This window comes from Syngnathus leptorhynchus, chromosome 14 (assembly GCF_054491065.1).
Source record: "Syngnathus leptorhynchus isolate UIUO chromosome 14, UIUO_Slep, whole genome shotgun sequence".
Lineage (NCBI taxonomy): Eukaryota > Metazoa > Chordata > Actinopteri > Syngnathiformes > Syngnathidae > Syngnathus > Syngnathus leptorhynchus.
This window is the reverse complement of record NC_141208.1, coordinates 1,698,935-1,720,827: the sequence shown is the minus strand read 5'-3', so window position 1 is coordinate 1,720,827 and position 21,893 is coordinate 1,698,935. Positions and strand designations below refer to the sequence as shown.

Here is a 21,893-nt window from a genome sequence, read left to right as displayed (position 1 = left end):
ACAAAACTCAATATATTTTCCCTCTTTTATTAAATACACCTCAGACATATTTGTGAAAGAAGCTTTTGATTTTTTTTAGGATGTCACAAAGCACAAGAGATTACTGTGAGTCGTTCTTAGTTTTGACATCAGATTGTTCTTCTAAATAAGGTTAGGAAACATCTTGTTTCTCCAAACCTGTTGTATCATCATTGTTAGTGCTCCCTGGTACAAGTTCCACCAGATAAACTCTCATGATAACAATCAGCCAATGTTTGATCGCTCTCTTCACATCTTCTTAGGTTATCATCATTTGTGTAGGTTGAATAAAGTAATGAGTAGACAAAGTAGGGAGTCTTGAGAGTAACTGAATAAAAAAAGATGTACTTTTCAATTTATGGTACTTTTTTTTCCACCCAAAAAACACTCATTGTGCATTGTAAGCCAAGTTAAATATCAAAAAGCACTTACTATTGTTGAAATGTTCTTCATATCTGGAATATGATACAAATGGGCACATCTTCAGGAATAAACAACAACAGCATGATTGTCATCCTTAGCAGGTTTTATTCAACAAAATCAGCACCAAAATTTAATATATGGACCCAAAACCATTATAAAAAAAAGAGGACGGGGAGTGAAAAAAAATAAACATAAATATATAAAAAGGATTAAACGTGTTACTATCATTGTTGTGGTAATTGTTGGGCTGAAACCGATGCAATGGAGGGAATGTTTTCTCTTTAACAAAACTTTTGTCAGAATTGCTTCTTCTCTGTGGTGTTTTTTGTTTGTTTGTTTTTTTACAAGCTATTGAGCTCCTGCAGTGTTTGGTCCAGGACTTGGTGCATTCCTATGTTTTCCTCTTTTGCATGCGATAGATTATCTGCAATGAGGGAGGAGAATGAGGGGGGTCAGAGATACAATGCAAAGACATAAAAAAATAAACACGGAATTATGACTGTTGTGAAAAGCAGAAAGACAGAAGACAAGGTAAAATAGAAGAAGTCTTTATTGAGCTTTAAGAAGACAAAGGAGCCATAAAGAAAGAGAAGACGCTTGACCGCCATTGCCGCCACCAGGCCATGAGGCAAAGAGAGGAAGAGTGAAAACAGAAAAGCAGCTTGTCCTGAGGTGGCCTTTTTTTTTTTTTTTTTTTTTTACAAGGTGTTCATATCATTGAGGGCATGGTCCAGCTCCTCGCTGATAGCCTTGTAACTCAGCTTCTGATTGTACACTTCATCTGGAGGTCAGAAAGTAGGCGGATAGGAAAGCAGAACCAGAGAGGAATGAAAAGCAAGAAGAGGAAAAAGACAGGTCAGATTTAGAGGGGGGAAAAAAAGATGAAAACTTATTCATGAAGAAGTGTTGGAATAAAACAAACCTTCCAAGTCATCTATGGACTTTTCCAGCTTGGCCACTGTCCTTTCTGCAAATTCCGCACGGGTCTCCGCCTTGAAAAAAAAACAAAAAAAAAAACGTCATAGGATCATACAAGACTGTCAGATTGGATTTATTATTATTAATGAAAGATCAATTTTGCTGACCTCCTTCAGTCTGTCACTCAGGACCTTGATCTCCTCCTCATATTTGTCTTCTTTCTCAGAGTACTAGAAAGTCAAAGTAACATTCGTCACATCAAACATCCTTCATTTCATACGTTAGCTAGCATTCTAATTCCTGCTTCAGGGAGAACGCCAGAAGGACTAGGCAGACTGGAAATATCAATTTGTCTATGTGCGCAAATCTTGCCTTGTCAGACTGGGCCTCCAGGGACTTCAGGTTGTTGGTGACATTCTTCAGTTCTTCTTCCAGATCACTACACTTGCTGTGAGGGTGGAAACAATGACGTCATTGGTTCAAGTCAAGAGCATTTATATCTCCCTTCATCAAAAGAAAAGAATGTAATCTCGTACACTTCTGCAACCTCCGCCCTTTCCTCCGCTCTCTCCAGGTCGCTCTCGAGGATCACCATTTTACGCGCCACCTGTTGACAGGCACACCTGAATTAGAGCAGACACGCACACACAATGGAAGCAAGCACGCAGATCATTTGTCCTACCTCCTCATATTTGCGGTCGGCCTCCTCGGCGATGTGTTTGGCCTCCTTGAGCTGCAGCTCTTGGATCTCCATCTTCTCCTCATCCTTCATAGCTCTGTTCTCCACCACCTTCATGCCTCTGCAAAGGCAAATTAAGAAAATTAAAAAGCAAATTCAAAATATATTACCATTCCTATTGAACTGCAGATAACGGAAGGCATCATTTCGAATGTAGCATTTTTTTTTTTTTTTTTTTTAAACAATAATAATAATAAATGCAGCGAAACAAGTGGGGGAGCCCTCTGTATCATAAACATGGACACATATACAACATTTTGTATCACAATCTACATTGTGAACACAAATTGTTAATATTGTCATCATCTCTTTTCCTCAACTTTAATACTGCAGATGGAAGTTGTTTTCAACAACGCAGTAAGACTCCACACTTCAATTAATTCAAAAACCTGTTGGTATGGATGAATAGGGGCTGCTGTTTTGGTTAGCAATTGAGATTAAATGGACGACTACAGAAAAAAAAGCTAACAGGGCTAAACATAGCAGGAAGTGATCTTATGATATGAGTGTTAGGTAGATGCAATCAAGAAATGAGCTAATGCACGCCCAAAATTCGAACAAAGCTAAACTTGATGGCAAATGCTAACAAAAAAGTGCTTATGGTGTGCCGAAAGCCTTTTTATAGACAAGAGAGACGACAGATTTTTGTAGTCCGTCCGTCCGTCACCTTTCACTCTCGTCCGCCGCCTTCTCGGCCTCCTCCAGCTTCTGCAGGGCCGTGGCCAGTCTCTCCTGAGCCCGGTCCAGCTCCTCCTCCACCAGCTGGATCCTGCGGTTGAGGGACGCCACATCGCCTTCCGCCTGTAGCGGTACAGAGAGCAATTGAGAGAGATGTCACAGTTGAAACAGGAAACGCATCTTTGTCCAGAGAAGAAGGACGATCCAGGGATCACCAGAATACCTTCTTCTTCACGTGATTGCGTGCTTTATGCAAATGAGTGACATCATTGCAGTTTGACCTACTGTAGATGGCCTACAAACGCTACACCTGGTGATGTAACCCTAGACTAGAGGCACAGCTGGGGTTCCCGCGAGCCCTCCCTCCCTCCCTCCCTCCCTCGCTCGCTCTTTTTCCTCATCCTACCCTGGGTGTTGGGGATGGTGCATTGTCGGGGCCTGCTTCCTGTGGCGCTGATAACACAGTCTGATGGCCACTTCCTGGAGGAAGGACTGGGTGTTCGCTTTGGCTCAACCAGGATCTTTTTTCGATTTAAATTTACATTTGAAGCATTATGGAGTAATGTGAAGTGCCAAAAAGACCAATTAATGTTCATCATTTGAGGGGGTTTCATGCAAATATATCAAAAACGGTGCTGCAACTAACAATTATTTTCATAATTTATTCATCTGTCAATGAATCGATGTATCAATTTAAAACGGTTTCCAATTTCCATCCTGTTAATAAATGTTTTCCAAAGTAAATGCTTGACTCAATACAAAACTAATCAGTGCACTTCCATGGAGGACTACACAAATCAAATATTGGACTCTGGAGAAGTTGAAATTCCGAACATATGGACAGTACTAAATGACAATGACGAGCTTCCTTATGAGCGCCCACAGTGGTGATCCATCTGCTTTTTCTTCCATTGATGAATACATTCCAATTCAATGGAGTGCAGCTTTCACTTACATAACACACCCCAAATGAGTCAAGAAACGGTCCCAAACCACCGTTTCATCTCCTAAACCAGAAGACTTTTACAATTAACAAAACAAAGCTTTTAAACAAATTATAGGGTGGGGCTTCTGCTGAAAAAACTTCCTATTAAGTTCAGAGTGATTCTTTTAGGCATATTGTTGGATTTCTCGTGTATAGTAAAGATAAGAGAGGAAAAAGAAGCCTTTCTAGGGCGAAAAGCTCACTTTTTCACGCAGCTCCCTTTCTGTGTCCAACTCCCTTTGGACGGCCATTGCGCGTTCATCCGCTTCATCAACTTGCTGCTGCAGGGCTTGAATTTTCTTCTTCACAGTTTCCATTGTAATCTTACAATTCCCCGATAATCAATGCAGAGAAACCAGCAAAAACGAGCCTCCGAGCGCACCCAAAAAAAGCGGACTTTTTTCAGCCGGTGTGCCTTCCACAAAAACTTTTTTTTTTTCGTGCGGAAAACTTTTTTTCTCTCTCTGCTTTTTCTGCTCCTCCCCGGGCAGGAAATAAGGGACGTTGCGGGAAGTGCGGAGATGTGCAAGGAGGGAGGGTATTTGGGGAAATTTACAGCCAATTCCTCCAATCCTGACAAGTCTTTGCCTCGATGACGTCACGGGGCGCAAAAAAGGGGAGGAAGTTCTTTCTTTTGTGTGTCACTGTGAGCATGCGCAAAAGGAAAAGGTGAGCAAAGTCCGCCTTCTGTGTGAGAGCGTGTGTGCAATAGTTTGGCAAGTGTGGACTTATAAGGAGAATGCATTTCTGGGATCTGATTAAAGGGGTGTGCTTTTCCGAAGGGGCGTTTGATATGATTCAGTAGCTGATTCATGAGAAAGGAGTGACGTTATTGTCTCGCTGTGGTGACGAATGGGAAGGGAACTCAGAGAGGTGTGTGGGGCCTTGCTTCATCCTCATTCGAGTAGGTTTGTTGACCCCAGTTTTGTGGAATTGCAATCGATTTGGCCATGCAACCATCAGGCTCCTCACCCCCTTCGCCCACTCCTTTTCCTTCCTCCTTTTTGCTTCATCTCCACATTTATTTGTCATCTTCCTCCTTAGTGTGAATGAGGAAATAAGCCCTAACGCCCATTTTTCATGGTGAGCTCTAGAAATGGTCGGGAGGACAATCATTGAGGACTCCTAGTGTAACATGGGCTCCCTCTAGTGGCTCATCAGGCACTGTTCAACTGCAATTCGGTTGTATTTAACTTTTTGCTACAATTCACTATTTCATTTTATTTTGGGACAGTGTTTGACTTTTACATGCTATGAAAATATTATTGAAGGGCATTTTTTACGAATAAACTCTGGAATTTGCTCCTTCAGACCGTCTTCCGGTGCAATTTCAGGCATGCATCCTTGGGAATTTTGTGCATGTCTTATCATGATAGACATGTTCACCCAGTTTGTGTTGAATGGATGAACTGTTGTCAGGATTTTTGGAGGAGCTTTGGTGCATGTTATCTGAGACTTCTGAAATACCCCCCCAAAAATCGCCATAAAACGCCAGGATGTATGAACCTCATGTTTTCTAATTGTCTTCTCCAAAAGTACAACTTCTAAAAAGGGAACATTCAATCCTGAATGTAATGACTGCGATATATTGTTGAAGAGTTGAACATGAGTAAGTCATGACTGCACCAAATAAGGCCCTAACGTTGATTTCATTGGACTGTGCAGCGTGTTTGCTTTAGCCTGCATTCCTAGCATTCCTGTTCAACTGCAGGCTGGCCCACTTTTTGTCCACGCTTATGACAAAAAGCGCCAAGAACTCCCAACAGGGGCTCTTATGCTGTCCCACACTCACCCAAAAAAAGGCAAAGAAGCCTTCTTATTGTTTGTATGGAGTATGAAGGTCAAGTACAACACAATCAAGATTTGTGCTTGACTGATCCATCCGAAACGTGTTTTATTTCTTTTTTGTTGTGCTGACTTCTCACCAAGCGTTTTCCAACTACTACACTATCGGAAGATTTGTTAAGGTGGAATGAAACCAAGGTTAAATTCCAAAAGATTATGATATTGTTTCCCCCCCCCCCCATGCAGAAAATGCGCCTCGGGTGGCATCACATCGGGCCAACTCACGTCGGCGGCCGCCTTTTCCGACAGCTCCAGTTTCTCTTGAGCGTCCTTCAGAGCCTCCGAGTATTTGTCCAGCTCATCTTCTGTTCCCTTCAACTTCTTCTGCATAGCCTGCAGGTCGTCCTCCAGCTGAAACAGCAGTCAGGTGTTATTGTCAGTTTAGTCTACTGGAATGCTACTTTTAGTAGCATTAGTTCATGCAGAATACTTGACTTTCATTAACCTGCTTGTGTCCTGTGGTGCGTGCTGCTGTTTTGGTTAGCATCAGCAGTCAACTCTCGTAATACTCTTAATGTAGTAAGACAAATTTGAAAGTTGTGCATGCAAGACGTTAGTGCCCCAGGGGCCAAGCAGGGCAGTAGCCCACCAGATGGAGCTGCACCTCCAAAGCTGCAGTGGCCCATGGTCTCAACCTTGGTGGACGTCTGCAGCCCGCTCATTGTGCTATTCTGGTTTCCATAATGGTAGCGGTTGCGGGTCGACACTGATCTATGACAGGACTTTGGTAGGGTTTTGCTCCACTGGAATTGACCCTCTCATGAAGAACGTGGCTAAATTGCAGCTGCTGGATGCTCACGGCGTATTTTGTCATCTGCCGTACACTTGAGGTTGGCCGGGAATAGCTAAGAAAGCTCAAACAACACGCCGTGGTATAGGATTTCATGCTGACTCTTCTCTATGTGGAAGACGAGCTCGGTGGGCATCTGAGTGCTCCCTTCGGAGACTTCCACTCGATTTGATAGATGCTCTTGGCTTTGTTTGCCATGCTGTGTCATTCCTGGCGCACCACTGTGTTGACACCGTCTCCCACTGAGCCGTAATTGTCTTTTTTTAGCCTCCTCGGGATAATCTTACATCTCCGCGCTCCAATCTGCTCTTATCGAGTGACAATTTGTTGAAGGGAAGACCGCGACACAGTCCACAAGGAGCCTTGATTGCCTCTGATTATTCACAAAATGTGATGTCCCCTCAGTATAATCTGAGAGGATGTTTACGTGCATCACTGCCGTTCTGGCCATAGAGTTAAATCATGAAGCATTATTTGTGGGAGGCCTTTTATTGAAGTACTTCCTGAATTAGTTGATATTCACAATTGTTCACATCCCTGTGTGAACAATTGTGAATATAAACTCACATAATTACAGTTACAAGCTGGTTTTGCTGATGAGGGATTGAAATATTTATTTGTCGAGCAGTTGACTGATTATTGTACCTACCCATTTTAGGTAAGGTAAATATTTGAGTCAGGTGTTTATTTGTTGCAAATGGATGTATTGATACAATACAATAGCATCATCACCTGACGACGACTTGACAAGCTTAATCCATCAATCATGCAGATGTTACGAACAATATTGATGTTTTTTAGACCCACCAGTTTGCATTTCTCCTCCGCTGATTTTTGGTCAGTCTCGGCCTGCTCGGCTCGGTCCAAGGCGTTCTCCTTGTCCAACTTGAGCATCTGCATCTTCTTTTTGATGGCCTCCATGGTGATGGGTTTGTTGGGTGTCAGTCAGGAGGGGAGAAATTGATTGTGGATAGCGCCGAGGTGCTACAAATACAGAGAGAGGAGCCACAAGAGAGGAGGAAGAGGAGGATGCAGAAAGTGAAGGTTGGCCGGAGCCGCGCGTGATTTAAAGTGGAGACAACCTCGGTCCCCCTGTGACAAACCCGACATGTCCACCCCTCTTCCCTCCTCCTCCTCCTCCTTCCCCTCCTCCCTTACACTATAACATATTCTGCAGCCCTCTCTCCCTCCCTAATATAAACTTCTCAAATGCTTCTGGAGGAGCAACGTGGTGGAGATGTTTTGGCAGCACATGTCCTTATTTGGACCACTGCTCCCTCCTCCCCCTCTTTTGGCGCATGTGTTCTGGCTTGGGAATGCTGAGATTGATGTTAATACCAGAGCTGGTTAGAAAAGACTGGGTGGAAAAAAAAAACAATCGGTGCCAGCAAATATAAGCTCCCATTTTTGTTTCAGATCAACCAAAGGCACTGAAGCCAATTGTTTGGGAACAATGACTGAGCAATCTTTTTTCCAGATGCGCAAATAGAAGCAGCGATTTAAGGGAGGCATTTATTGCCCATAGGTGGATGGCACCCGCAGCGACAACTATCAGCACAACAGTTGACTAAAAAGTCACTTGCGTGCGTGCGTGTGTGTGTTTATACATGTAACATTATCGTTCATGTGTGATGGCTTTCGCCTTGTATGTGCCAGCTGCCGTGGTGCTAAAAATAAAGCTCGCAAGAAAGGTAGCCAGTGACCAGAAAAGCGATATATCTCAATATCAACTTGCTTTCACCACGTCATCGCCTAAGAGAATCAATCTGAACAATTTGTCCTCATACGTCACACAAAACATTGGATTTCAAACAACGCGCCAAACTTCTGTTCAGCCTAGAAGACAATATGAGACTCAAAATTATCATCATTATTATCATCATTATTATTATTGTTATCATTAGCATTATTGTTATTTTTTATTATTATTTTTTATTATTATTATACAATAGCATGCTGTATTTGTAGCTGGACACAACGTAAGGGGAAAAAAAGCTATACAGGGATCAATAAAATGAAATACGAGCATGGATTGACAGCTTTACGTGAATACAAATATAGAAATAAAATACTATAGCATGCCATATGTTCTAATGTGAATTTGAAAAGCAGCTAGGACAGTCACCGGCACTGCGTGAGGTAAAAATCTGTACATATATAGTATCAATACATTTTCAAAATGTAGGCATGGATTGAGAACTTCATATAAATGATAAATGGAATACTATAGCAGGTGTGAATGGAGAAAAAATTCTCTAGCATGCTAGAATTAGTTAGCAGCATTGTAGGTGGAAAAAAGAAAGACCTTCTGTCTTTTGTGCAAAAGCTTGACTCGCGTTGTTTGGTTTTTAGGCATGGACCTCCTCCAAACCAAGTATGAAGTCATAAAATATCAGTGGCACAAGCTCACTTTCTCAAACATGAACTCACATCATATGAGCTCAATGCCTTATTTGGTCACTCAAGATGCTGCCGCACACACACGCACCCAACTTTGACAAACAATTCATTGTACTAAGTCTCATCTCCACAACATCTTTTGCGTTATCTGTGCAAGGAGACGTGGAGGCCTTTGGAGCAAACGAGTGAAGAGAGGGAGGAATCAGATGCAGAGCGCTAGAAACGGGAACCCTCCCACAGGAAAGCCGTCTGAACTCCTCTTCTCCTTTTATGGTCAAAAACTTCCCCAAAAGCCACAGGATCGCCTTGGGAGTGTATCGTCGGAGAAGGCCTGCTAAGTATAAACCGGTGGAGTGCGAATTTGCAGAGGAACACAAAAATGTCTTGGAGTGTGTTTTATGTTTAGTTGAAAATCAAAAAAAAGGAAAAAAAAGAAAAGCAGTAACGCTGTAACACCTGTGCACTGAGTCAACAAACACGTCATGGCCCCTCTGCCCATCTGTACAAACATGTCTGCAAATTATGCAGTGACAAGCACTCCAGACATGAGCAAAGCAGAGAGATGAACAAAACACCCAATAGTCAGTCCATTTAAAACATATATGGTGCGCTTCCTTTTTAGAAATTGCAGCTTGTCTTCTTTTTACAAATCGACACAGTAAATTGTTCCAAAAATGCAATGCAAACGACTCAAAGGAAATTCTCCAATCAATGAAAAATTCTCAACTAAATTAAGATACACAATGCAATTTTAGCCAATTTTTGTAGTTAGCATGTGCCGTGGACAAGAGAGCCTCTGAAAAGTGACAATCTGAACAGAACTGCATGGAGAAGAAAAATTGCAACCTAATTCAAATTGACCCTCGACTCATTTGGGTCAGGGAACCCCTGATAGCGTGTGTCCGGTTACATTTGGTTTTGACCCCGGCAACCATCCTGTTGTGTCCTGACAATGTCTTTACTCAATCTTGGCAGTGGCATGTGTCACTTTGAAGAGGCCCACTCATCCCAGCGGAGGGCCTGCGCTGAAAGGCTCCTCATGCCAAAGGGCCCTCGTCCTCCGGAGCAACAGAGGGATGGCGTCAGATTGCAAGTTATTTAAAACAGCATAGACCATAGGCTCCACTACTCACATCGCATTTCCCAGCCATTACTGTGTGATTAACGTGTTGTGTAGCCAAATGTTTAGCAAAGTTGTCAATGTGTGGGTGTTTGTATTAGGGGATGTGCCTGCTGCATGCACCGAACAGCGCAAAGAATGACATTTGTGTAACTTAATGCATCTCAATTGAAGAGTGCTCTTAGTTGACAGGGTGCCATTCTGGCACTAGAGTGACCTGTTAAAACTGAAACGCAGGTGTTATCGCTTGCCCACATAGTCCCTTTGTTTGTCCACATTCCTCAAGGGCTGACTCCACCTTGAGCTTGCACAAAAATTGAGTAACACACTCAGGGGAAAAAAATAAAAAAATAAAAAAACTGCCGGCTTTACACTTTTAAAAAGTATTGATATTGGTTATATACATTAAAATGGTCTTACGTCAACATGAATATTGCACAAAATACAATGCTGGTGAAAGATGGTTTTAATGTGTGAAACTAAGTCACAACAACTTTTCTACACCCACTTTTGGATCTTTAGGCTACATGGGTTGTGTTTCATGCGGACAAATATGAGGAATAAGGTTTTCCAAAGATACAGTCATGTATTTCTTCCTCCGAGTCAACAGGAGGCGCTGTAAGACGTGACAAAAACGGAAGTGCTGCTCACCTTGAGTCCCCCCCCCCCCCCCCCCTATCGGCGCTTTCAAGTATTATGAATGAACGCCCCAAATTAATTTCCCCCTCGGAGCAAGTGATCAACTAGCAACGTTGACGCCGCGTGGACGAGGCGCTCGACGTGAAAAGAAATTTCAAGATGTCTGCGAGCGCCGTTTACGTCTTGGATTTGAAAGGAAAGGTAAAGACATCCGTATAACGGGGAGCAGCCGGCTAGCCTTAGCCTAGCAGCTAGCTAGCCGCTGTCCTGTCGCATTCCTCACTGGCATCCTCATGCGAGGTAGATAACGGTCCATCGATCATGTTCGTGTGCAATAAAAATCAATCAAATACATGCAAAATCATCTTCGAGGTGGGCAGTATATTGTGTTTAACACTAAGTGACGTGATGTGAAGGCTTAAAAACATCAACAAGCTGACAGCTGTTTCCTCTGGTCTATTTAACTGAGATGTTAGCAATCTTACGCATTATTATTATTGAAGTATTTTTAACCGTTTAGATATGCGGAATCGTGTAAATAATCCTGTATTATTAATTCACCATAGCAGTCTGTGTGTTCTATTCATAACTACCACTTTGCACAATAAAAAGTATCCAGACTGCATCTCTATGTCATGCCCATCCCTAATGTGTGTTTTTGTTTTTTCAATTGCTCTGGAAGCTTCCTAAAATATTGGTGTTCCCGTTAGGTGCTGGTATGCCGGAACTACCGTGGCGATGTGGACATGTCCGAAATCGAGCATTTCATGAGCCTCCTGATGGATAAGGAGGAGGAGGGGACGCTGTCTCCCATCCTGGCCCACGGCGGGGTGCGCTTCATGTGGATCAAACATAATAACCTCTACCGTATCCTTCCGTACACTAAACGTGTACTCACACTAGGCCTTTCGAGCTGCCCTCCCGTATTCCACGACAACTCATCTATTTGCCATTTTGAATTAGGCAAAAGCAATTGACTAGTACTTTGGCGCCATCTAGTGGATATTTTCAGTCGCTTTGAGACTTCCTACTTTGTTGGCAACACTTGAATGCACCTCCTGCACAGTTAAAAATGAAACTGATTTGCCTTTGCTCCTAATCTCCAATAGGCCCCACTGTAAAAACAACAGTGTGCAGTGTATGTCTTAAAAAAAATTCTGTTGTGTCCCTTGCCAGTTAATTATAATGACACACCTTGCGTAATAAAAATAATTCGGGACTTAAGTAATACACAAAGTCAAAGTAGCTCATGCGCGCATGCAATGTGCCTGTCATATGAGTCACGTCGTGGCTCATTTTTCCAGTTCTTATATAACTACTACCTTGCAAAATAGAAATGAATACAACAGCCAGAAATATTCCTTAGTCAAAAGTAAAAAACAAACAAACAAACAAACAAACAAACGCTGCTGTATGCACAGTATGCACGCAATCGTATCGCTCATTCATAAGCTATTGCACAACAGAAATAAAACTGCATTTTCATTGTCTTTACAAATCTCTTAACCTTCATTGGCTCAGTGGTTGCCACATCGAAGAAAAATGCCAGCGTTTCCTTGGTTTTCTCCTTTTTGTACAAAATAGTGCAGGTAAGAATCACGTTTGGCGCGGCAACAGTTGTTGGTGGATCCATTTTAAAAAGCCACGTTTGAATTCCCCAAGGTTTTCTCCGAGTATTTCAAAGAACTGGAGGAAGAGAGCATCCGGGATAACTTTGTCATCATTTACGAGCTGATGGATGAATTGATGGACTTTGGCTACCCGCAGACCACCGACAGCAAGATTCTGCAAGAGTGAGAAATCCCATAATGCGATGCCGCCGCATACAAGTGGCTGTTTCACCTCACCTGTCTTGCTTTCCCTCTCTGTCAGGTATATAACTCAGGAGGGGCACAAACTGGACACAGGTGCACCCCGCCCACCCGCCACTGTCACCAACGCTGTTTCATGGCGTTCGGAGGGCATCAAGTATAGGAAAAACGAAGTCTTCTTGGATGTCATCGAGTCAGTCAATCTCCTGGTAGGAACGAACGGATTTAGCCTTGTTCAAATCTGCCGTCAGTCGAGATGGCAAATCTTAAAAGACTTCTCCATGCTATCCCGCTTTCTCAGGTCAGCGCCAACGGCAACGTCCTGCGCAGCGAAATCGTCGGCTCCATTAAGATGCGCGTCTTCTTATCCGGAATGCCCGAGTTGCGCCTGGGCCTCAACGACAAGGTTCTGTTTGAAAACACTGGACGTGAGTTCCCATGATAACGTAGAGTGGGCTCTTCTTGCCACATATTTTAGAAACAAAATGAATTGCAATATTGTGGTAAAATCTCCTCTCCTGCCGATTTTAGGCGGCAAGAGTAAATCCGTGGAGTTGGAAGACGTCAAATTTCACCAGTGCGTCCGCCTGTCACGCTTTGAGAATGACCGCACCATCTCCTTCATCCCACCCGACGGCGAGTTTGAGCTCATGTCATACCGCCTTAACACTCACGTGAGTAGTACCATGTTTTGGAGAAGGGGTGGGATTTTTCTTTCACAACAACAAAAACAACAATCAAATCATTGGACGTAGCTGAGCATGACTGGGAAAAGAGGAAAGAAAAAAAAAAATCACTCCAAATTAGTCCCTGCTGTTATGCACTGCAGCCCGCTTGCTGTAGTAATGGCCGCTAGATGGCGCCTGCGTAAAAGGGAAAAGTACGATCAAGGCAATCCGTTGACTGCGCTGTTGTTTGCATCTCAGGTGAAGCCGCTGATCTGGATTGAATCAGTCATCGAGAAGCACTCTCACAGTCGCATTGAGTACATGATTAAGGTAAGTTCTATTGTTTGGTTGTATTAGGTATTATCGGTAGCTATGACATAAGATGGCAATGAATTCATCTTTGAACTGCCACCGCCAGTGATTATGATTCATTCTTTTCGCTTGTCACGCACATGGCGACATTTAACGACGACAAACTGGTTTCTCATCTTGACCTGCTTGTTTTCACCCGCTTGCCTTCATAGGCCAAAAGCCAGTTCAAACGGCGCTCCACTGCTAACAACGTGGAGATCCACATTCCTGTGCCAACAGACGCCGACTCTCCCAAATTTAAGACCACGGTTGGCAGCGTCAAGTGGGTTCCAGAGAACAGCGAGATTGTCTGGTCCATCAAGTCCTTCCCTGTGAGTGACTCACCAGACAGTGCGAGTTATGCAAATAAGATTTCAGTGGCGCTCGCTCGTTGGTCTCGCAATAAATCATTCCTGAGCCAAACCGACTTGCTTTTAATTCACCCGCAATGCGTCGCTCGATTTCTAAGATGTCTGTGTCCTCGTGACAGGGCGGCAAGGAGTATCTGATGCGGGCTCACTTCGGCCTTCCGAGCGTGGAAGCGGAAGATAAGGAAGGGAAGCCCCCAATCAGCGTCAAATTTGAGATCCCCTACTTCACCACTTCAGGCATCCAGGTACGCGCGACTGGAAAAGCCCGACCGACGCACTTAGCCTTCAACTGATGAAAAGCACTTAATGTCAGACCGTGACCTCGAGCATCAAATGAGTCATTTAAGGTCACCGCTTTTGAGCCCGTTGCACAACAACACATGTTCTTGGCTATCTCCACATTGGAATTCAAACAATTCAAACAGGAGGAAGTCAAGCAGCTGCAAAGGTTCAGTTAGGGATGGATGGATGGAGTTGTCTGACTGGCATTTGTGTTTGTCAAGGTAAAAAAAAAAAAAAAAAATTGGGGATGTTGCTGCAAAACATTGAAGCAGATGTGCTTCCTCCTCAGCTAACTATTGGCAGCGACGAGCCGCGCCGACTGCATAATGACAGTCGTCCCTTGATTATACGCGGCGCAGGAACGCGGCATCACATTTTCCCATGTCGTGACGGGGCGCATTGCGAATGACGCTTGGCAGCGCAGTCAAAGACTTGTTTGTGCACTGCTCAGGTCGCCATAATTGCACATATGCCTTCCACATCAAACCAAAGTTTAACAATGTACATTTTTTTTTCTTCTTTCACTGACGTTGCAGAAGTCTTTTTTTTTTCCCATACCAGTCAAAGATGTTCCATCATGCTTGCTCTGTTGTTCAAGCGAAAGATTGTAAATCTAGTAGTGTCTCCTAGCAGATTCTTCGGCGCCGAGGTGACCGACTTCGGGTGACTTGATTTTGCCTTTTCTCCGTGTTTATCGCAGCCGGGTGCAGCCGGCCACCCGTGCCGCTGTCCGATTGGTGCGTCAAGTGTCTATATTAGAGGGCAGCGGCAGACGTGTGCTCCCTGCGAGCAACTTTAATGAACCCGCGTAAATATTTGAGCATGGGAAAGTTCCTCTTAACGGCGCCACTAATTGCAGACGGGGTAGCGCAATTGAAGTGCTCGTATACATGCCACATTTATGCTAGCAGGTGACAGACGCCACGCCACCTAAGGTGACAAGACGAGAAGGGCAGACGTGAGCCTCTTTAAAAAAATGCCACAAAATTACAGCAACCAGCAAAGCCGGATATTACCTTGACAGCCAGCGATACGGTAGCACATTTGGTCCCGGTGTTACCATTTCAAATGGAAAATGCTTTCAAGCAAAGGCTCAGTCTCGTCAGGACAAACACTGGCTCGACAAAAGATTGGGCTGGCACGACAAAGTCGACAACGCCATCAAAATTCCATTCTTGCCCGTGCCAGAAGAGCATCACCCGGCATCTCAACATTGCAAAGTTCCGATCTCAAATGGTATTTTTCTGGCTTTTTGATTGTTTTGCTGACTGCTCAGGTTGAAAATTCCTGGGGTCAACTTTCTCTCTCCTGTTAAAGATGGTGGGATCCATAGAGTCAGCTAAAAAGCCACCAAAATAGCCTTCTCACTTGTGACTTTGTTTTCCTTGCCGTCTCCAACGACACACAAAGACGCCTTTTCTTTATTGCAAGCCAGAATGGTATTTTGGTGGCTTTTTGCTGACTGCGTGGACACGCACGCGCCGTGCCAGCCCGATGCCTCGTGAATCCAGAAGCCGCGGCGCTCTGTGACCTCGCTGGGTCGAGAGAAAACAAGGCGGCCAGAGGGCCGGGGACTGCCGCCAATCCGCCAACAAATTCCTCGCTTTTCCGCTCTCGTCTGGAAGCTGGCGTGACAGAGACATGGCGGTTCACCCCCCCCCCCCCTTCAAAGAAAAAGGTCAAGTCAGCCTTAAAGTGGTCAAATGCGCAAACGGGCTTCCTAATGGTGAGAGCGCGCACGTGTGGGCAAGTCGCCGCCGCGCACGGGAGTGCTGTTTACATGGAAGCGCAGGCGGCAGCCATCTTTTCTATCCAAGTTGTGAGTTTGACAGGAAGCGCCTCTGAGTCACTCAAGCGCAATGATGTTTAGTTGTAAGGTTATTTTCGGGCCCTTTTCTCGAAACCTGCCCGTGTGGTAACACTTGTCAATCTCGAGTGTCGGTTAACGGCTTGTGAAAGCCATGCGGGGGGGGGGGATTGTGCTGACGCGTTCTAAAAAGAGAAAGCTAAAGCCGCGTTGAAGAAAGGCGCTTTCTTCCCGAACGGTGCGCTTCTGTAGCCGCTTCCCCCTTCTCCTGAGTCACACCGCTGCTTCCTCAAGCGCTCATATCGCAAGACTCCCTGAAGAAGATGAACTCTTCGGCCTCTCCGGGGCTCGGAAAGTCTGTGGTTTGGACTCGGGAAGCGTAGAACCTTTCCTGTCCTTCGCACTTGATCTACTAAAAATACCTTGAATCACCCAAGCCACCAAACAGTCAATTCCGGTTCAGTTTTAGACCAGTTGACCATGATCTGGCGTACGTGTTTTTTTTTTTTTTAAAGTCTCTTTACAATTTGCCAAAGCAAAGTATTCCACAAAGTTTCTCACTAGCTCGAGGTATGACAGCAACCAATTTCACAACAAGCAGCAGTTCTGTAGACGGTGAACAATTTCAAAAGGAGGCCGAGTTCTTGCTCTGTGCTATTTACTGCTGCTACACAATCAAAGCACAATAGTTTGACAAAAGTCTGCTAGCTACGTGCGAAACGCTCATTCGATGCCATTTGTCGTTTTGTCAGGTGCGTTACCTAAAGATCATCGAGAAGAGCGGCTATCAGGCACTGCCTTGGGTGCGCTACATCACCCAGAATGGAGGCAAGTATGCACCCACGTACACACACGGGCATTAGGCAAGAGTTAGGCAATGGCCTGCAATGTTGTGGGAACTGTTGTACTTCTATAAAAATAAGAAAAGCTACAGCATGAGGCAACGTCCTGTGAAATCTGTGAAAATGATTCCCCTCACACTCGTATTATAATGCGGAAAAGGTTGCACATGTCGGGGTCTTTAAGTGCACTAATTAGCACACATCCACATCTCATTTCCTCGGTTGTCCCATCCTCCAGGGTTGGAACGCTCCCGCCGTTGATTTCGCCACAATTGCTCCTCTTTTATTTATTCATATATTAGATTAAGTCTTGTCCCATTTCCTCCCGCAGATTATCAACTCCGAACGCAGTGAGGCAACGCCTCAGCCGGGGCGGGAGGAAGCCGGGCGGCGGCGGCTAATGAGCCGCCGCCGACAGTCGTCAGTCAAGAGACAGCTGAGGATCGACTTCTTTTTGATCATTTTACAGCCAACGCAAAATATTAGACGCCGAGTTTGTACACGGATGGAAAGCGATGTTTTTTTTCTACTGTGCGGCCAACTAAAGCAGGAATCATGTTTACACTCATGTCATCATGAATAGGTCAAAAATGTCACACGCCTGTTTGTTGATTCTTTTTCTGTATATATGTGCGACATATCAATGAGGTCAGTGTTATTAGTTACAAGTGAGCCGATCAGTATGTTACAGTGCCATCTGCTTTGCCCTGTTTTGTCAGCTTTCAAACACCCGGAAAGTACCGTATTGGCCCGAATATAAGACCACCCTGATTATAAGATGATACGGTAAATCAAAGCTTTCACACGGCGCTCGCACGGTGATTCCGTATCTATGTAACCACATCTTGTAAAATCATTAAATGTATATTTAGAGAAAATACTTGCGGACTTCCTTAGTCATACTTTTTTGTCATTGAAATTCTGATTTAGTGGCTTTTTTTTTTTTTTAACGTTCAAGTGACCCGTATCGGACTAAACTGTTTACTAAACGCCTAAAATAATTCAATTGATTAAATGATAACATTCCTATTTGCAGTTGCTAGGCTGTAACAGCAAAAAAAAAAAAAAAAAACTAGATCAATAATTTAACTTGGAGCATGTTGTAGAAATGTAGTCTCTGGGAGTAATCATTGGGTAGGGACTCAAACTTGTGGCTACATTCCCAACCACTGGACCACAGCTGTCTTAAATGTTCCCGCTCCAGATGAACTGACACTTGCTGTGACATTGCAATTGACCCAATCATCTTTCCAATTTCTAAAATCAGCCCCTCCCTCCCTTACCCCCAACCTGTGATATCATAGTCTATACTTGACGCTTTTTCAACTGGCCCGGCCGGCTAGCTGGAAAAAGGATGTGAGTCAAGTTGTGGCAAACGCTCAGAGGATGCTCCCGGGACACTGTGGCCTTTGTGCTCACCTCCAAGTTGGGACCACAGTTCAGTGAGATCACTGCAGTCAAAATAGGAATATTCTTTTTGGGAGATGAGTCACAAAATACAGGTGACACTTTTAATACTTGTATTCCTAATTGGAATAATTGGTTTGTTTTACTCAATTTGAAGTGGCCATTCCAACCAGTCACAACATTTTGGGGGAAATCTTGTCACAGCGTGATCATCTGGAAAAAGGGGATTTGATCATTTGACATCTTGTCCAGTAGTTGGGTAATCTTTTGAATTGATCAAATACAGTCAGGATATTGACAACAATTGTCATCTAGCTGGATCCAAACATCCGCACAATCGATTTGAAATCAAACTTCATCAGACTTAGACAAAAGAATAACTCTCATTAACAATGGTTTTGTTTTTCATATTTACTATTGGAATGTGTCCATAATATCAAATGAATGAGATAATGAATGCTTTGGGGGGGGGGAAAAAAAAGCTCAGAATGAATTAACTTTAATGTGCACCTGTGTTGTCTGGCCTGGAGGTGCTGACAACAATGACAGTTGTGAAACGGACCATTTCTACTCTATGAGGCTGCTAATAGCATCGTACAGATTAGACCACGTCTTATCTGCACACATCATCGCTGTTTGGCGATAAGAAGCTTCGACGACATGTCGTAATGTTTAACCCAGGCTCGTTGTGATCTTTGGCACACATCGAACAATGGAATTGATTTACTCCAGTAAAGAGTTTACTCCAGGGTGAAACTGGCCACCGGAAAAGTGATGCAAAAATCGTGCAAGCAGAAAAAAAACATTCAGAACATTTCGATAAGTGTAAAAATTGAACCACCGCCAAGTAAAATGATGAATGACGCACGATTTGTTAACTCATACGTCACACGGAATTCTGGTCCTATGTTTCTTTTTTTTTTTTCCTCACTGTCACTGATGACATCATACCAACAAATGTCAAAGAAACATTCAAGCAAATCCCACCGGGCAAAACCTTTTCATTTGCTTCCACTAAAAATATACTTTACAGTTATTGAAAATACTCGAGAATGATTCATAGTTTCTAACCGAAGCACCTGACATCCTGGCGAGCTTGTTTGGTTGCCGTGGTGATGACACCCAAACATTTGATGAGGAGTTGCTCAACACATGATAAAGGTAACCGCTGTTGCATAGGTGTGCCGTGATAACAAAAGGAACCCCCTTCCTTTTCTTTTAGTGTTGCCTGGCAACAGAGGGAAACCCTCAACACCGACTATTGACGTCAAAGCCGAGCCCAACCGCCTGCGAGGTAAGCGTGGACGACGTAGAAGCTTATGATGAGTCACCTGGAGACGCTCGGCAGGTGAAGGATTGCCGCCGACTTCCTTCCCATGGAGAGAAGTGGTTGTGGTCCGCATAGCGTGTGTGTGTGTGTGTGTGTGTGTGTGTGTGTGTGTGTGTGTGGTCCTTGGCCCGCACCAGGGAAACTTTCCTGCAGACTTTACAACAATATTGCTTTTAAAGCACACACGCGGCTGACTGTTCAATTTAGCTGACCTTCACACACACACACGTGAAACCTCTGCACCACTGCTGCTAACAAAAAAAGGAGTTTACATCTTGCCCTGTAGTCCGGTACTATTTCTGATAACACGCTGTATACGGCCAAATAGCGACACAATTTCAAGGATTGCACATCTTGCCCAATAGGCAGACAACTAGATTTCAAATACTTTTTAAAATGGATTTTTTTTTAAGTGGATTTGTTATTTCAATTCCACAAATATGATGTTGCCAGTGATGTGTACAAATGCGAAGATGATAGCAGCTGCGCTAGGGTGCGACGCTCCAAAGGTCATGCACGTGTAATTATTAGCCAATATCACTACAGTGTATTAAACTGACACACAAAAAAAAATTCTGAAAGGTTTTCCTGCTTGAATTCCATCTCGGAAATCCAGGAGTGCCAGATCAGCAAAGTGTCCTCGCCATTGCTGTCAGCGCAACCGTGTGAATTACTACCACTGCTGCTGTGGTACTTCTCCAACCTGGAGGCTGGCTGTGGGACCTCCCAAGTAGTCTCCAAATAAATCCCAAGGATTATTTTAGCACTATTTTTATGAACGGTAAATTGTCCATTTTTGGGGGAAGTCATTTTCCACAGTGTTATTTTTACATGTCTGTGGTTAAAATACTATCAAAAAAAAAAAATACGACCCCCCAAAAAAAAGACAAATTGCGTTTGCGCACGGAGCCCACACATGGTTTTCAGGTTCAGTCCAAAAACTACACTTAGCAATTATCAATTTCTATTTTGAAATATATGTATCATTTTGAGCCTGTTATAAATCTGAGTCAAATTACAACGGCTAATGTGCAAGTAAATCGTTTAAAGCTAACCGCAAATGACCAGACATGGAAATATGTTTGCTCAAAAACATAAATCAAGAATAAAATGAATCAACAAGCTATCATTAAAATACATTTTTTACCACACAAATGTACGTAGAAAAAAACAAAAAAGCAGTATAACTGCAAAAGGAAACAGCCTCCTAGCTTACTAGCTAACTGGTCTTGCCGCCATCTAGCCGTGAATGTCGGGACGCAAAATGAACGCCATTGTTTGGAATTCAATCCAACAAAGAGAACCTGGACGTTCTGCGGTTATTCCTGGAAAGCCTCCCTGGATTCTGTCACGCCATCCGAAACAGAAAACAAACAAAAGCCCCGCTTAAACGCGCGGCTCGCTAGCACTCTGTTTGTTTTGCCTGTTAATAAATGTGTCATCCTCCAGCGCTCTTATCCAAACCAAAAGACAAAAGAAAGGACTTAACAAATATGCCAACTATTACCACCTCGGCGTGGTTCCACGACATGCCTCGCCACGCCACGCCGAAGACATGCATGGAAGTGACATTGCAATAAAAGGCCTCAAGTTTGAAAAGCAAACATCTCCGCTTAAAACAAATACAGGTGAGTTATCATGTTCCAAATAGATCAATCGTGAAGGAAAAAAAAAAAAAAAAGACCACGTACAAAAGGTTCCAAATAAATGTCGCCGGAGGACGGACGTGTCTTTTCTGGGGACACAATAGAGGCTGAAAAGCAGCGAACACCTGGCAATTGCACGGAGCTTCAAAAGCATCCATTTCTTTTCTTTTATATCGTTTCGGAATCGCTGAGACGACACCTGGACTAGAAACCGGTGGCCGAGGCTGCTGATTGGTGGAAACAAAAAGGAAGGAGACAACAACAAAATGGACACAGGGAAGACGTGACGAAACTAAATCCCTTCCGGAACAACAACAAATGTGCTGCCCGTTGTCAGAAAGCCCAAAACATGAATGAGACAAAGTTGTTTTTTTCTGGGGCCGCTTTGCTACTACCTGCACTACCGCCTTCTGTTTTCTCCTGGCATCTGACAAAGTGGATATTCTCTCTTTTCTCCTTCCTCTGGAAATACCATCTATTTGTTTTCTTAATGCCGGCGCCATATTTGAGCACAAGTGCATGGCAACAGCAGCAAAACAAAGAGAAATTCTTTGGGCTCTGACCACATTATTATTTTTTTTTTTTTGGAATGACTGATCATGTAAAAAGCCACTGCGGCGGCTCGCAGATTGCAAACATCAGGGCCTCGTGGAGCCTGCATGCTAACCAGCCCTCGAAATAGGCCCGGCTATTTCCGCGCACGGGCTGCGGGGAGAAACATGTGTTTGACATCAGCGTCATTCTGCCTGAGCCGCCGCTGCCGCCATTGTCCCCTTCCGACTCACACTCCAGTAATGTCATTACGGATCGATCAATCAACAAA

General features: G+C 43.9%; 2 protein-coding genes across 5 annotated transcripts in view; one reads left to right on the top strand and one right to left on the bottom strand.

Annotated features, from left to right (window-relative positions):
• Positions 1-523: 523 nt before the first annotated feature.
• The window catches only part of LOC147045870 (tropomyosin alpha-4 chain-like), a 48,804-nt gene continuing 27,434 nt past the window's right edge, over positions 524-21,893 (bottom strand). The window contains exons 3-11 of one of the 4 annotated variants that reach the window (XM_085930759.1): positions 7,204-7,380; positions 5,832-5,957; positions 2,766-2,899; positions 2,042-2,159; positions 1,896-1,966; positions 1,732-1,807; positions 1,527-1,589; positions 1,364-1,433; positions 524-865 (exon numbers count right to left, since the gene is read on the bottom strand). In XM_085930759.1, the coding sequence (XP_085786885.1) occupies positions 783-865; positions 1,364-1,433; positions 1,527-1,589; positions 1,732-1,807; positions 1,896-1,966; positions 2,042-2,159; positions 2,766-2,899; positions 5,832-5,957; positions 7,204-7,317 (855 nt within the window). In that variant the 5' untranslated portion in view covers positions 7,318-7,380 and the 3' untranslated portion in view covers positions 524-782. Of the gene's footprint in view, positions 866-973; positions 1,223-1,363; positions 1,434-1,526; positions 1,590-1,731; positions 1,808-1,895; positions 1,967-2,041; positions 2,160-2,765; positions 2,900-3,964; positions 4,285-5,831; positions 5,958-7,203; positions 7,464-21,893 lie in introns of those variants that run through there. The other 3 variants (XM_085930758.1, XM_085930760.1, XM_085930761.1) reach the window with 3 other exon arrangements.
• On the top strand, positions 10,578-17,565 carry ap1m1 (adaptor related protein complex 1 subunit mu 1). Its single transcript, XM_085930592.1, has 12 exons — positions 10,578-10,756; positions 11,266-11,422; positions 12,077-12,144; positions 12,218-12,348; positions 12,428-12,575; positions 12,668-12,794; positions 12,898-13,040; positions 13,293-13,364; positions 13,559-13,717; positions 13,876-14,001; positions 16,598-16,673; positions 17,019-17,565. The coding sequence occupies exons 1-12, from the start codon at positions 10,715-10,717 to the stop codon at positions 17,039-17,041; spliced, it is 1,272 nt and encodes a 423-aa protein (XP_085786718.1). The 5' UTR covers positions 10,578-10,714; the 3' UTR covers positions 17,042-17,565.